The sequence below is a fragment of the Nyctereutes procyonoides genome, unplaced genomic scaffold (genome assembly GCF_905146905.1).
Source record: "Nyctereutes procyonoides isolate TBG_1078 unplaced genomic scaffold, NYPRO_anot_genome, whole genome shotgun sequence".
Taxonomy (NCBI): domain Eukaryota; kingdom Metazoa; phylum Chordata; class Mammalia; order Carnivora; family Canidae; genus Nyctereutes; species Nyctereutes procyonoides.
In genome coordinates, this window is record NW_026575049.1 from 44,717,177 (window position 1) to 44,733,593 (window position 16,417).

A 16,417-nucleotide genomic window follows, 5' to 3' on the forward strand; every position below is an offset into this window, starting at 1 on the left:
CAAAAAATAGAATTACAAACCTATGCATCCATGTGTGTACATTTACTAAGGTGTTTCTTCATATGGCTTCAGATTACTGTCTAGTGCCCTTTCATTCAACCTGCAGGACACCCTTGAACAAGTATTTCTTGCAGGGCAGGTCTGGTGGCAATAAACTCAGATTTTGTTTATTTGGAGATAGCTTATCCTTCCCTTTTGAAGGACAGTTTTGCCACATACAAGGTTCTTGGTTGACATTTTTTCCTTTTAGCGCTCTGACTTTATCAGCCCACTGCCTTCTGCCCTCTAGAGTTTCTGAGAGAAATCTGCTTTGTGGAGAATCTCTAGCATGTGATGACTTCTCTCTTCCTGCTTTCATGATTCTTTTTGTCTTCGGCCTTCAACAGTCTAATTATAATGTATGTGAGTGTGGGTATTTTTGAGTTCATCCTATTTGGAGTTCATTACCTCCTTGGATGTTTATATATTCATCTCTTTCATGAAATTTGGGGACTTTGGAGTCTCTATCTTTAGATAATCGCTCTGCTTCTTTCTCCCTCTCCTTTTTCTGGGACTCGCACAATGCATATATTTGTCTATTTGGTGGTACTCTTATGCTCTGTTCACTTTACTTCAATCTTTTCTTTTTTTGTTCCTCAGACTCAGTTATTTCTGTTGACTTATCTTCAAAGTTTCTAATTCTTTCTTCTGCCTGCTGAAATCTGCCTTTGAATCCCTCTAGTGACTCCTTCAGTTACTATACTTCTCAGCTCCAGAATTTATCTTTCTTTTTATGTTTTCTCCTTTATTGATATGTCCATTTTGTTCATACATTGTTTAATTGACTTTCTCCACATCTTTCTTTTTTTTTTAAAGGCTTTTTATTTATTTATTCACGAGAAACAGAGAGGAGAGAGAGAGGCAGAGACACAGGCAGAGGGAGAAGCAGGCTCCACGCAGGGAGCCTGATGTGGGACTCGATCCCAGGTCTCCAGGATCAGGCCCTGGCCTGAAGGCGGCGCTAAACTGCTGAGCCACCACCCGGACTGCCCTCTCCACATCTTTCTTTAGTTGAGTATCTTTAAGTCACTTGTTTTAAAGTCTTTGTCTGGTACCTATGCTTTATGTCTTTTTTAAGGGATAGATTAAAAACTGGACATGTGAATCTAATATGATAACTCTGGAAATCAAATTCTCTCTCTTCTTCAGGATTTTCTGGGATTTGTTTTTGTTTTTATTTTTTCAATTACTATAGGCTCTCTCTGTGCCAAGGATCACCCATTAAGTAAATTGATTTTCAAATATTAAACCAACCCACATTCCTAGAATAAATCTCACTTTTATACTTGCTGGATTTGACTAGTATTGTCTCAGGAATTTTTATGTTTATATTCATAGGTGATATCAGTCTGTAGTTTTCTTCTATTGTGATGTCTTTGTCTGGTTTGCCTTTCAGGATAATAGTGGCCTCATAGAATGAATTGGGAGTTGTTACCTTTTTTTATATTTTTGGAGAACAGTTTGCAAAAGGAAAGTTGCTTTTAATTCTTCTTTAAGTGTTTTATAGAATGTAAGAATGAAGATATCTAGGCCTGGGCTTTTCTTTATGGGAAATTTTAAGTGACTAATTCAATCCCTTTTCTTATTTTAAGTGTAGTCAGATTTTCCATTTCTTACTGTTTCAAGTTCAGTGGTTTTGGTCTTTCTAAGGATATGTCCATTTCATCTAAGTTACCTATTTTCGGGGAATATAATCATTTTATAATATTCCTTTATCCTTTTTATTTCTATAATATCTGTAGTGATGCTCTTTCATTTTTGGTTTAATAATTTTAGTCTTTTCCCCTTTTATTAAGTTTAGCTGAAGGTCTATCAAATTCATTGATCTCTAAAGAATCAGCTTTTGTTTCATTGATTTTCAAAATGTTTTCCTATTCTATATTTCATTAATTTTTGCTCTAATATTTATTATGTTCTTTCCTGTGTTTGCTTTCTATTTAGTTTGCTCTCTTTTTTCTAGTTTCATGTGGAGGAAAGTTATGATACTGGTTTAAGATCTTTTTTATATAGATGTTTATAGCTATAAATTCCTTTAGGCAGTGTTTTAATTGTATCTCACAGGTCTTGGTATGTTCTGTTTTTGTTTTTATGCGTCTCAAAATATGTCATAATTTCTCTTTGACCTGATTGGTTATATAGTAGTGCAATGTATAATTTCTGCATATTTGTAAATTTTCCCAAATTACTTGCACTGTTGATTTCTAATTTACTTCCATTGTGGTTGAGGAATATGCTTTATTTGAATTAATTCATTTTAAATTTGTTGAGCCTTGTTTTATGACCTACCATATAGTATCAGGGGTAATGTTCTATATGCAGATAAGGCAGCTTTGTATTTTGTTATTGAATCGGGTACATATATTATATATATATGTAATATATATATTCTAATTGATCTATATAGTGTTCAAGTCTTTTACATAATTGTTGAATTTCTATTTGTTCTATCCATTTTTGAAAGTGAAGTTCCCCAATTGTTGAAGTTGCCAGTAGTATCTTTGAATTGTCTCTCTTATCAATTTTTGCTTCATGTATATTGAGGCCCTGGTTTTAGGTGTATACCTATTTATAACTATTCTATCTTCCTGATGGATTTACCAATTTATCATTACAGAATGACTCTACTTATATCTGGTAACAGTTTTCTCTTAAAATCCTTTTTTCCTCTGACATTAAGATAGCCAGTTCATTGATTATTTATTATCATAATATTTACTTTCCACATATTTGTGACTTTTTCAAATCTTCTAATTCTGATTTCACTCCATGGTTGTCAGAAAACATACTTTCTGTAATTTCAAGTCTTTTAAATCAATTTGGGCTTTTATGGCCTAGTTGTCTATCCTGTAGAATCTCCCATGTGCACTTGAGAAGGCTGTTTATTCTGTTGTTGAGTTGGGGGGTTCTATAGATTTCTATTAGATCTAGTTGGTTAATGTTGTTCTTCAAATCTTTTATATCCTTTTTGATATTCTGCTTAGTTGTCCTGTCAATCATTGGGAGCAGGGTATTGAAATCTTCAACTGTTGTTGAATTTTATATTTGTTTTTGCATCATCCAGGAAGAAAAACCACCTCTAAGACTCTGAAGTCTTTCTCAGTGTTTTCTAATTTTCAGGACACTGAAAAGTAAAAAAAAACCTCCAGTGATTAGATGATACATTTAAGGCAGATATTTGGGATAGGCTCTAGGATTTTCAGATGATCTGGCACACGAACATTGGTATTCGGATTCATTTTTATTTGCCTTTAACAGCATAAACTGCATATATAGATCTGTGATCATTGGCTTTTAATTTTCTTAAAAGTTACTTAATCATAATTATCACCACTCACCCTGAGAATCTCAGGTGTAACCACACAGGCAAAGGTAGAGTCAGCTTTCTCCCAAGACTGATGACTCTGTACCAAGTAGTCACAGGCACTGGAAAAAGCAGAAGAGAAACATACATAGATTTGGCCTCACTGAAATACCATCACTTGAACCAAATTTACCTCTGTTTTTAATCTTTTCAAAGTCGTGTTGTTCTGTAAAAAAACAACAACAACAACAACAAAAAAAACAATTTCCTTCAGTTCTCCCTCAACCGAGAGGGGTCATGATAAAGATTATTTATTTTTTACAAAGTCAGGTGTCAGTAATTCCATGGAGGATTTCCTCAGTCTTAAATTGGATTGTAAAAGTAGATCCATTTGTGGAACTGGATGACTTACTGCTTTTCATTCTCTTGGAACCTGTCAGTCATCTGCAGAGCCTCTCTCCTTTGCTCAGCTATCTTGTTCCTGTGTTATGTTCAGTTCCTTGCTCCAGGCACTGTCCTGGGTGCTGGTAGGAGAGCAACGGACATAACAGGCACAGAGCTTGCCCTACCAAGCCTGCCGTCTTGGAAGAGAAGGAAATGCTAAGCAGGCATCTTATAAACAATTCTTGTTGACAGCATTGGTGGACATTGTGCAAAAAAAGGTACAAGGGCTGAGAAAGAATACCGCAGGGATCTGAACATGGCCTGGAGGGTGTTGTGGATTTGGCAGGTCTGTAGGGATGAACACTAAGACTTTCCTACATAATTATGTGCTCAGGTTATGCAATCAGGTTACAGATATTTTTCTTTGCCTTATATAGGTAAATATAGTGGATTAGAACCTTTAAAATACCATGTTAAAATCTATTCTCGTTCTTCAAATGAATAAAGTTTTGTAGAATTTTTCAGTATAAGCTGCGACTAATGATGAAGTTCTCCCATAAACTGGGAAGAAGCCTGTGGTTGCAGTTAGGGTTCAGAGGGAGGGAGTGGATCAGACCCCACAGAACTCCCCTGGATCTGTATGTACCCATATCACACTGATGGGTGCTGTGAACTACAGAGGGGGCTGGACGCTCAGTCCTCTTTTAAATCGGTGATAACCCCTGAAGAGGCCCCCTCAGGTCTAGATTTGAAGAATAAATTTTCCTTTACTTAGGCTTGAGCTGTCAGAACAACAGGGGTTGGAGTGGTGGTGCTAGAGGGTAGAATGCTGGTTGAGGGGGCATTGGGGTGAACTTTGACTTTGAATTCAAGCAAAAGGGGTGCCAGGAGTTATGACATGTTTGCCACATTGCTTTCTCATGGTTTTCTTTCTTCTGACTTGTCTTTGATTCTTACTGGGGGTGGGAGAACATGTGTTTAGAAGGGCAAGTCCTTGGGCCCAGTAGAGAAGACATTCCATGGTAACAGCTGTGGAATATATCCCCTGGAGAGTCTAAGTGAAGGGGATGGTCTCTGTGGTCCTCCACAGAGGACATTCCTGGATGGCCTGGGAGTGTGTTCTCATTGGTTACCTGGCAGTGGTTTGATTTACCTTGCTCTACAAGGCCCTTCAGGCTGCAGGACATTGGGAAGCACAGGGGGCCTCTGGGAATCCATATGTCTTGATCTTTGACTGGTAACATTGGCTGTAAAGTGAGCTGCTTGCAGAAGGAGACTGTCTTCATGAGACAGAATCAAACTCATCTGCTACCAGGATTGTGTACGCTCTTGTTTTTGTTTATGCAGAGACACATATAAGCACGCAGTGAGGAACAAGCTATGGAAACTGATAGCTGTTCTCAGCAAGTGTTTCTGTGTGCTGTGTTCTCAGTCCATTTAAGTAAAGTATTATTATTCCCATTTTGTATATGAGGGAATTGAGGCTCAGCACTGGTGTGTGTGTTGGGAGGGGGTGGTGAGGCTTCAACCCCAGGTCTGCCTGATGTCCCAGGCTTTGTCCTTTCCCTCTGCACCATATTGCACTCTTATTGGTATGAAGATACTTAGAACAGAAAATATGAGCAGGCTTTAAAACTTCTCATGTAAGGTGAGCCCGATTCCCATGTGATCCCTTCATCTGTAGGGTGACTTTAGCCTCCGTGTGTGAGTCCATAGCAGCCTTGGCATCTGGTGGTGCTCTGTGCATCTGGCCCCACCAGGATGTGCCTTATAGCAAGGTGAGAACTGGGCCATTCTTGGGCCTCCGCCCCTCCCACCTGTTCCTGAACCTGCTGCCTTACATGACCTCATCACAGCCACACCATTCAAGCCAGGCAGAAGCAAGTGTCAGCAAGTAGATCTGCTCCACACTCAACTCCACCCTTCTATACCCAAACCCATGGGGGCTTGTGCACACACTGTCTCATATAGACCTGCACAATCATGACTTCTCAAGAGTTATAGTAGATAAATAATGATAGCCTCAAACCCTTTCTCCTAAACTAAGATTCTCTGGCAACCCCAGTGGATGTTCTCCTGGGGCCTCTTTGGTCTCTGAGCTCTGGCATGTTCCTGCACAAGGAACTTGCACATGCTGCTTGACAGGCAGAGTCATTTCATTTTTTTTATATATAACAGTATTTTATTTATTTATTTATTTATTTATTTATTTATTTATTCATTCATTCATTCATTCATTCATTCATGAGACACACAGAGAGAGAGGCAGAGACACAGGCAGAGGGAGAAGCAGGCTCCATGCAGGGAGCCCGATGTGGGACTCAATCCCGGGTCTCCAGGATCACGCCCTGGGCTGAAGGTGGCGCTAAACCGCCAAGCCACCCGGGCTGCCTGGCAGAGTCATTTCAGTAGGAGATTCATGTCCTTTGGATTTACCAGCATCCCTTAAGCCCCTCTGAGGACAGCTCAGGACTCTTCCCTTTACTGGGTCAGCACCTGCAAGAGGCAAGGAGCATGTCAGTCTCATCTATCACTATGTCCCAGGCCTCAAAAGTGCCTATCCATGCTAGGTATACAGTCAACATGAGTATACAGTTTGGTGTCTCTGCTTGGCTACTCTGAGGCAGTAAATAATATATGTTCTCAGTCCCAAAATGTGAATACTAAAGATTCCTGGGGATTAAATGAGGTAACTCAGATAATACACTACATGCTTGATAGTTAATTGCAATTGTTGTGGTTGACTCCAAATTCAAGCAGTAGAAGCTCTTGCACTTGTACTTTCTTTTTGGTTTTTTTCTTAATTTCCTTTCAGATTGTGCATAGAAAAACCGATCTTTGTATGTTCATTTTGTGTCCTGCAACTTGCTGAATTCATTTATTTGTTCTAACAGTTTTTTGTTTGTTTAAGATTTTATTTATTCATGAAAGACACAGAGAGAGGCAGAGACATAGGCAGAGAGAGAAGCAGACTCCATGTAGGGAGCCCGATGTGGGACTCGATCCTGGGACTCCAGGATCAGCCCTGAGCTGAAGGCAGATGCTCAACCACGAGTCACACAGGGGTCCCTTCTAACAGTTCTTTTGTATTAAGGAGGATCTTTAGGGTTTTCTACATGTAAGATCGTGTCATCTGTGAACAGAAGTAACTTTACTTCTTCCTTTTCAGTTTGGGTGCTTTCTATTTCTTTTTCTTGCCTAATTTCTCTGGCTAAGACTTCTAGTACTCTGTTGAATAGAAGTGGTGAAAGCAGGCACCCTTGTCTTATTCCTGCTCTTCAAGGAAAAGCTTTCAGTTTTTCATTGTTGAGGATGATATTCACTCTGGGTTTGTCATATGTGGCCTTTATTATGTTGAATTTCCTTCTATTCCTAGAGGTTTTTTAGTGTTTTTATCATGAAAGGGTATTGAATTTTGTCAGATAATTTTTGTGCATCAGTTGAGATGATCATGTGGGTGTTTCCCCCTTCATTCTGTTGACCAGATATTTTTATGAAGCCAAATTATATGCAAACTAAAAAACCAGTAAAGCTTTGTTCACCTTTTCAGGAATTGGCTAATTGGAAGATGGATATATTGATGTTAATATTAAAGACTTAAATGTTAGACCCAACTCTAGCAAAGACTGACAATCCCTTTCCTCTGTTAAATATTCTCTTTGTATTTCTTCCATTATATCCCATTATGTGCTGTATACAATTAGTAAATGTTAATTGGGTAATTGGATACCAGAACCCTCTTTCAAAGTCTGAGGATTCATAGTAACTGCCAGTAATAAATAGCTTTCCATATAAATAGTGAGTTAGTATATGTAGAGGAAAAGACACTGTTTTAAAGTCAACTGTGGGAGGCAGGGACACAGCTTGAATTTGATTTCCATGAAGAATCCTGGCTTTTTAGTTTAGGAAGAAACCATGGAACTCTATGGATGAGATGATAATGGTATCTAGGGTGGTTTGCTTTGAAATGACCTTGTGAGAGTGGGAGGGGGAGAAGGTACAAAAATAAAACAAAGAGGACAGTATGTTAAGTTCATTATATATTCTCTGTATTTTTGTATCTGAGATTTTTCATAATAAAAAGTTCAGAAAGGAACTCAGGGTAGATTAATGATGTGGCAGCTATATACCAAACTATAGCCACCACAGCAATACTTATGAAGAATTTTAATGATGTGATATAACTAAAAAATCGGTAAGTCAATCTTCTAATAAGTTGTATGTGTGCATGTACACACAAACAGCTGCATAGACAAAGATATTGGAAGGAGGTTAAAACATTAATTGTGGATATCCTTGTTTAAGGTTGGATTTGGGGTAGATTTTCATTCTCTGTATCTTCTGGACTTTCTACAGTGAACAAGAGAAAAATATAATTTCCTTTTTTTTCTTGAAGTATAATGAACATACAGTGAGATATCGGTTTCAGGTGTACAATGTAATGATTCAGCATTTCTGTATATTGCTCAATGCTCATCATGATAAGTATATTCTTAACCTCCTTTATTTTACCCATGAGAAAAACATAATTTCTGAAAAAGCTTTTTTAAAAGAAAGGAAACAAATCTGCCTTGGGTAAATTAGTGAAGCATTTGTTCCAGTTCACTGTTTTCCATGAAATTGCTCTGGTCAGTGATTAGATAAGTGCCTCTGTGGTTACTGATCTTGAGCTGTGCACCTGTTTTTGGCCTGTACTGCCCTGTATTCTGCCCTGGAATCTGTCTTTGGTGGGGTGTGTGCAGGTAAAGTTGTGGGCAAAAAGCAGTCATCAAAACCATTTTCCTCATTGTTAACTTCTGTTAAGCATGTCCCTTTTAACATGAATTTCCATCTGATTTTAGTGAGCTGAACATGATTTCCACAAGGGTGATGGACATTAAGCTTCGAGAAGCCGCAGAAGGCCTTGGAGAGGACAGCACAGGTAAGGCTCTCACTTCCCCTGCTCTGGGAAGAGCCCATATCGGGTTGTGGGGCAAGGGGAGCCAAGCCTTTGCTCTTCTATGTGTGGAGGGTAGGGGTTCAGTTCAGAGTGTTCAAGTACTCCCATGCCCTTCATACCAGATTGTTCAAGGCCACTGAAGGCAGTATTCCTTTGCTTTGCTGTCAAACACAGGGGGTTTTAAAGTCATTTTCCTCATTCCTGGAGGTATATCTGTCTCTATGTTTGGTTGACTGGAAAGCAAAGGAGTAACAATACAATGGAATCATTTATTCACCCAAGAACACCCATAGGATCAGTAGGAGGTTGAGAAAAGTATGAGATAGTCTGATCATGCAGAAGAAATAATATTATCAAGACAGAGCCTTTGATCTCTCTCTTTTATGGCTCTTATTCTCCTTCAGAGACCTTTATTATACCCCTTCCTGAGCTAAATTCCAGGCCCATGACTCATCACAATGTTCTAAGAGTTACCCAGTTACGTGATTGGTTCACTGTCATCTGTAGATTGTTATTTGTGGCTTGATAAAGTTGTTAAATTGGCATTAAAAAACATTAATCTTCCCACAATGTACCTTTTTCCTAGATTAGCCATTTATACTCCCCTTGTTTTGGTAACAAAAGTCTCTAACGCTATCTTGTTGAAAGTGAAAATGCTAGTCATGATTTCCTTTGATATAGTTCAGGGAGAAAAACTTCTAATAGTATTTAATCCCAGATGCTAACCCTTAGCTTCAGATACTAATTTCATTAAAGATTCTATTTCATATAGATAGATTTACCTTATTATCTCATATTATAACTACTTCTCCTCTGTCACATTTTGTTAGACACCAAATAAGCCCAAATATAAGGTAAAGTTTTAAAAATTAAACCTGAGAGAAAATAGAATTTCAAAATTTCTCATATCACAGGATAATGAATTATTACTGACTTTAAGCAAGAAAATGCTCTTTGAAGAAGTACTTCATTAGTCTGGAACAGCCTCCATGAATGCTACTTTTGGATATTTACAGAAAAATGAAGAATCAGTTTTTAAAAAGAGAGAAACTAAGTATTCTTTTTCTCCATACAGTCATGAGCTAAATTATTCAAATCAACCCCTTCCCATTTAAAATTTAAAAATCTAGATAAGCTGCAACAAATCGTGTTGAGAAAACCGGGCAGCCACATGCAAAAGAATGAAATTAGACCACTTTCTTTTACCATATACAAAAATAAACTCAAAATGATTAAAATGTGAGACCTGAAACCATAAAAATCCTTGAAGAGAGCTCAGGCAGTAATTTCTCTGACATTGGCCATAGCAACATTTTTCTAGTTTTGTCTCTTAAGGCAAAGGAAATAAAAGTAAAAATAAACTATTGGGACTACATCAAAATATGAAGCTGCATAGTAAAGGAAACAGTCAACAAAACTAAAAGACAACCTACCAAGTGGGAGAAGATATTTGCAAATGACATAGCCAATAAAGGGTTAGTATCCAAAATATATAAAGAACTTATATAACCCAATACCCAAAAAACAATCCAGTTAAAAATGGGCAGAAGATATTAACAGATATTTCTCCAAAGATGACATCTAGATGGCCAACAGACACACGGAAAGGTGCTAAACATGACTTATCAGGGAAATAACAAATCAAAACTACAATGAGATATTACCTCACACCTGTCAGAATGGCTAAAATCAAAGCCATAAAAAACAAGTGTTGGTGAGACTGTGTAGAAAAAGGAGCCCTTGTGCACTGTTGGTGGGAATGCAAACTGATACAGCCACTGTGGAAAACAGTATGGAGGTTCCTCAAAAAATTAAAAGTAGAACTACCCTAATATCTATGAATCATGCTACTTGCATTTACCCCCAAAATACAAAAACATTAATTCAAAGGGATACATGCACCCCTATGTTTATTGTAGCATTATTTGCAATAGTGAACAGCCCAAGTATCCATCAACTGATGAATAGATAAAGAAGTGGTGTGTGTGTGTGTGTGAAAATTAATCATTAAAAAGAATGAAATCTTGCCATTTGCAGCAAATAGATACAGCTTTTAGAAAGTATAATGCTAAGCAAAATAAAACAGAGAAAGACAAATACCATAGGATCTCACTCATTTGTGGAATTTAAGAAACAAAGCAAGCAAAGGGCAAAAAGAAAGAAAAGGAAACAAACCAAGAAACATATTCTTAACTATAGAGGACAAACTGATGGTTACCAGAGGGGAGGTGGCAGGGATGGGGGAAATAGGGGATGGAGATGAAAGATTACACTTACCATGATGAAAGAAAATAAAATAAAACAATTTAAAAATTCCAGATAAGAAAAGATTTTTTAAAGTAATAAATAAGAAGGCCAGAATTGAAAGAGAAATGGGAATATAGAGAGATAAATGGGCATAGAGGCCACTTTTGCCCTCAGATCATTTACCGATCTTGGAAATTTTGAAATTTTATTTTCACATCTTTATGGAGTGGTAGATGAAGCAATGGGTCAGATGTCAAAGTACAGGTCTGTTCAAAGTGGGCTATCTAATAGTAGATCCTCCTGGCAATAAATTGGGGGCCCAACAAGCAATAAAATCTGAGTAAGTGTGAACCAGGAGTAAGTCAACCCTTTGTAGATATGTAGCTTGCATTTGTATCACTTGGGTAATTTAGAGAATCTCTGCTCTTGAGCTTGACTAATAATATTCATAGACTGAATATGACTGTAGATACTTTATAGCATCAAACAATCTTCTCTAAAGAAAAATACCTTCTATCTAGACTTCAAAGTATTAAGGAAAATATGTTATTCAGTTACATGACAAACATACAGTCAGTGACAACCAAGCATCTAAAGCAGTAGGGCACCATGAATGAGAACCAACATGTTATGGGTTTAATTATTTCTCCCCCAAAATTACATATTGAAGTCCTAACCCCCAGGGCCTCAGAATAGGACCTAATTTGGAAAATAATTACATTGCAGATGTAATTAGTTATGAGAAGGTCACGCTAGAGTATGGTGGGCCCCTAATCAACAGGGGGAATATAGACACAGACACATACACAGGGAGAAAACCATTTGAAGATACAGGATCAGGGTGATGGCATCTACAAGCTAAGGAATGCCAACAGTTGCCAGCAAACCACCAGAAGTTAGGGGAGATGGAATAGATAGCCCTTTGAAGGAAGTAACCATGCCAACGACACCGTGATTGCAGATTTTTAGCCTCCAGAACTGAGAGAGAATACAGCTTTGTTGTTTAAGCAGCTCGGTTTATGGTACTTTGTTATAGCAGTCCTAGCAAACTAATACACGGCAGAAACAAGAGAAACAGATGCACAAAGGCATCAAATAACAGAATTATCAAGTATATGCTATAAAACAAATGTCCGAAAAACAAAAAATAAAAAATAAATAAAAATAATAAAAAAAAATAAAACAAATGTCCGCAGCGTGTTTGAAGATAATTAGAAAAAGTGGAAATACCTGGAAGGAACCAGAAATTATAAAAGATATCTTTAGCTCCCAGCCTGTGCTCAAAAGCAAGAGAGAGAAATAAAAAGGATACTGGTGAAATTCAGAAGAAATAAAACTATCTTTTTTTGCAGATGACAGGATTATACAATATATCAAAAAAGTACTTAGATCTATCTCTTAAGGAAGTGAAGCAAGACTGCAAGGTACAAGATCAAGATACAAATACCAGTTGTATTTATGTATAACTAGCAATGAACAATTGAAAAATTAAATTTTTAAAGTACTATTTACAATAGCACAAATTTTAAAAATATTTTTGTATATGTCTAACAAAATGTATGCAGGATCTGTATATGAAAAATACAAAAAAAAAACTGAGTTGGTTAAAGAAAGTCCTAGATCAACAAAGAATGATATATTAGGGGTTATGGACTGAATATTTGACTCTTCCTTCCCACAAAATTCATACTTAAAGTCCTAACTCCACCATGTGATAATATTAGGAGGTAGGGCCTTTGGGAGATAATTAGGTCATGAGGGTGGAGTGCTCATGAATGGAATTAGTGCCCTTAGCAGAAGAGGCTAGAGAGCTACTTGATTTCTTTCTGGCATGTGAGGGCATATCAAGAAGTTGCAGTCAGCAGCCTGTAAGAGAACACTCACCAGAACCCCACTGTGCTGGTTCCCTGACCTCAAACTTCTAGCTTCCAGAGCAGTGAGGAGTGAATTTATTATTCATAAGCCACCCAGTCTATGGTACTTTATTATAGCAGCCTGAAGAGACTAGAACCACGTTTACAGATTGGAAGACTCCATGTTCTAAAATGTCAGTTCTCCCCAAATTGGGCCGCAGAATGGTGTATTAGTACATGTGGGGTAGAGTATGCTGTTTATACATCTGCTGTGGAAAGCTAGACACAAGAACATTGTATTCTGTAGCAAGAATATTGACCAGTGATCATTTATTTGATTTCCATGACAAGTCAAAGATTTTTTTATTTAGGAAGAAGCCAAATCCATACGGATGAAGGGATAATAGTATCTGGGAGGAATATGCTTTGAAATAACCTGGCAGGGATGGGAAGGAGGAGGAGGAATAAAGATAAAGCGATCAAAATCCCAGGAGGATATTTTGCCAGCATTGACAAGCTGACCCCAAAATTTACATGAAAAAGCAAGAAAACTAGAATATTGAAAACAATTTTGACAACAAAATTGGAGGACTCATATTACCTGATTTCAAGACTTACTGTAGAGCTACAATAATGAAGCCAAATGTGGTACTGACAAAAGGATGGATGTGTAGAGATAAACAGAGTCCAAAAAGTAGACCAATACATACAAATATGGTCAATTGGTCTTTGACAAAGATACAACAATGGAGACTCAACGGAGAGAGGATTGTCTTTTCAACAAATGGTGCTAGAACAAATTGAACATCCCTATGGGAAAAAAGAGAACTTTGACCTATATGTCACAGATGAATCAAAAATTAATTTAAAACATCATAGGCATAAATGTAACGCTATGAAACCTTAAAGAAAACAAAATATTTATGACCTAGAATTACATAGAATTCTTAGGTAGGACACCTCAGTCCTAAAGTTGGACTTCATTAAAATTTAAAACTTTTTCCTCTGTGAAAGACCCTATTAAAATGAAAGGTCACAGGCTGGAGGAAATATTTGTAAATCATCCTGACAAGATACTTGTATTTAGAACTCTCAAAATTCAACAATAGGAGAACACACAACTTGAATAAAAAAATAGCAAAGGTTTTAAAAGATGCTTTACCTTAGAAGATATACAGATGGCAAATCAGCTCATGAAAAAGTACTCAACATTTCTCCCTCTGTCCCCCCAAAAGAACTCTATAACAACTTTATTCATATTGCCAAAAATTGAAACAAATCCAAATGTCCTTCAACTTGCTCATTGTTTAAATAAAGTAGTATATCCCTACAATGGAATTGTACTCAGCAGTAATAAGGAACAAATTACTGATGGAATAAGGACATGGATGAGTCTCTAAATGCGTTGTGCTGAGTGACAAAACCTAGAATCCACTGTATGAATTCATCTATATTACATTCTGGAAAAGGTACAACTATAGGAACAGAGACACTAACTGTGGTTTCCAGAGCTTAAAGATGGGACCAGTTTGGCTACAAAATGGCAGCATGAAGGGTAATGGTATAGTTCTGTATCTTGAGGTGATTATGCATCTCTATGTGTACCAAAAAAAAAAAAAAGTGAATTTTACTATGAAATTTTTTTTAAAGAGGGAGAGGGAGCGAGAGAATCCCAAGCAGGCTCCATACCCAGCACCTTACCTGACATGAGGCTTGATCATACGACATTGAGATCATGACCTGAGCTGAAATCGAGAGTCAGATGCTCAACTGACTGAGCCACCCAGGCATTCTAATTTACTATGTAATTTTTAGAATAACGTTTTTTTTAAAAAAAATGATATACTAGATTTGAAAACCATCAAATGGATTTTTTAGAAATATATATAATTGTCTCAATTAGAAATCCATTAGATGAATTTAACAGCAGATTATATCAGCTCAGGTTAGATCAATCATGAGAAAATATATAGAATATAGCATAGAATGGTAAAATGATGGGAAGTACAGAAGAGAAGGTGCTTAGAGATAAATGAAAGGGTGTAATATACACATGAGCACAGTCTTGAGAGAGTAGCAGGGAATTTTCGGGAACTGATTTTAAAAAAGATGACCCCATCTACAGATTTAAGAAATCAGATAAACCCAAAGAAGGATAAAAGGAAATCCAGATAGAGTAAAAATATAGAAGATCAAAGACAAAATGAAAAATTAGTCTGAGAAAAAAAGATGACTTTCAAAGGAGCAGAAGTTGACGACTGACTTCTCTACTGCAAAATAGAAACCACAAAACAGTGAAATAACTTCTTCAGTATTACTGAAAAAGAAACAAAACTGCCAACCTAGAGAGTTTATACCTAGGAAAAATGTACTTTAGGAATAAAGGAGATATAAAGGCATTTTCAGACAAATAGAAATTGAATTTGTCATCAGTAGACCCTCTCAAAGCAGATTCTAAAGGAAAATTGTCCTAGATGGAAGGTCTGGAACACAAGAAGGAATGACAAGGAAAATGAGAAATAAGCAGATACATCTAAATGAACATGGAAGGAGGGCAGCCTGGGTGGCTCAGCACTTTAGTGCTGCCTATGGCCCAGGGCATGATCCTGGAGACCTGGGATCAAGTTCCACATTGGGCTCCCTGCGTGGAACCTGCTTCTCCCTCTGCCTGTGTCTCTACCTCTCCATCTCTGTTTCTCATGAATAAATAAATAAAATACTTTTTAAAAAATGAACATGGAAGGATATCTTTTGAGTTTTTTAAAGAATTAAAACAATAGAGCATATAAATAGGATTAAAGTATTCTGAGTTCCTTGTTTTGTCCTATAATAGAATGCATAATATAATTTCTAGGGTAATTACTGAAAAGCAGAGATTAAAGGTATAGTTTACAAACTTGAGGTGGGAAAAACAATTTTTAAAAGTCAGCTAATGCAAAAGACAAGAAAAGGAGATTAAGAGAAAGTATATAAGATGTAGACTTGTTCTTATTAGTGTATCAGTAATTACAGTAAGTATAAGTAGACTAATTGCTCTGCTTAGAAGTTAAAGATCATCAAATTGCATTTCTAAAACTCTTAAGTCCTAGGGCACCTGGGTGGATCATTCAGTTAAGTGTCTGCCTTGGCTCAGGTCATGATCTCAGGGTCCTGGCATCAAGCTCCATATTGAGCTCTCTGCTCAGTGGGGAGTCTGCTTCTACCTCTCCCTCTGCAACTACTCCCCCTCATGTGCATGCACACACATGCTATTTCTCAAGTAAATAAATAAAAATCTTTTAAAAAAATGAATAAAACCCTAAGTCCTACATATACAATTCAGTAAAGTTTAAAGTAAAAAAGATAGAAAAACACATATGTTGTAAACACTAGGAAAAAGGAAGCTCGACTGGTGCATTAAAAGCAGTCAAAATAAAATTTAGGGCAAAAAGCATCACTAAAGATGAAAAGGGCCATTTCACAAAAGGTTCAGTTCCCTAGCAAGATAATTTTACCTTTCTCTGTACCATCATAATGTTAAAAGTTATAGAAGAGAAATTGACAGTCCAATAAAAATAAAATCTGCAGTCAGAGTGGACTGTTTTTAAATCTCCATCAGCAATTGATAGAACCAATGTGTTAAAAATTAGTAAAGATACAACATATCTGGACAAC

At 37.0% G+C, this 16,417-nt stretch overlaps 1 protein-coding gene across 1 annotated transcript in view; it reads left to right on the top strand.

Moving 5' to 3' along the window:
* Window positions 1-16,417, top strand: part of CRACDL (CRACD like) — a 127,021-nt gene that overhangs the window by 64,632 nt on the left and 45,972 nt on the right. The window contains exon 3 of the mRNA XM_055329125.1: window positions 8,566-8,645. Coding sequence (XP_055185100.1) covers window positions 8,576-8,645 — 70 coding nt within the window. The 5' untranslated portion in view covers window positions 8,566-8,575. The remainder of the gene's footprint in view (window positions 1-8,565; window positions 8,646-16,417) is intronic.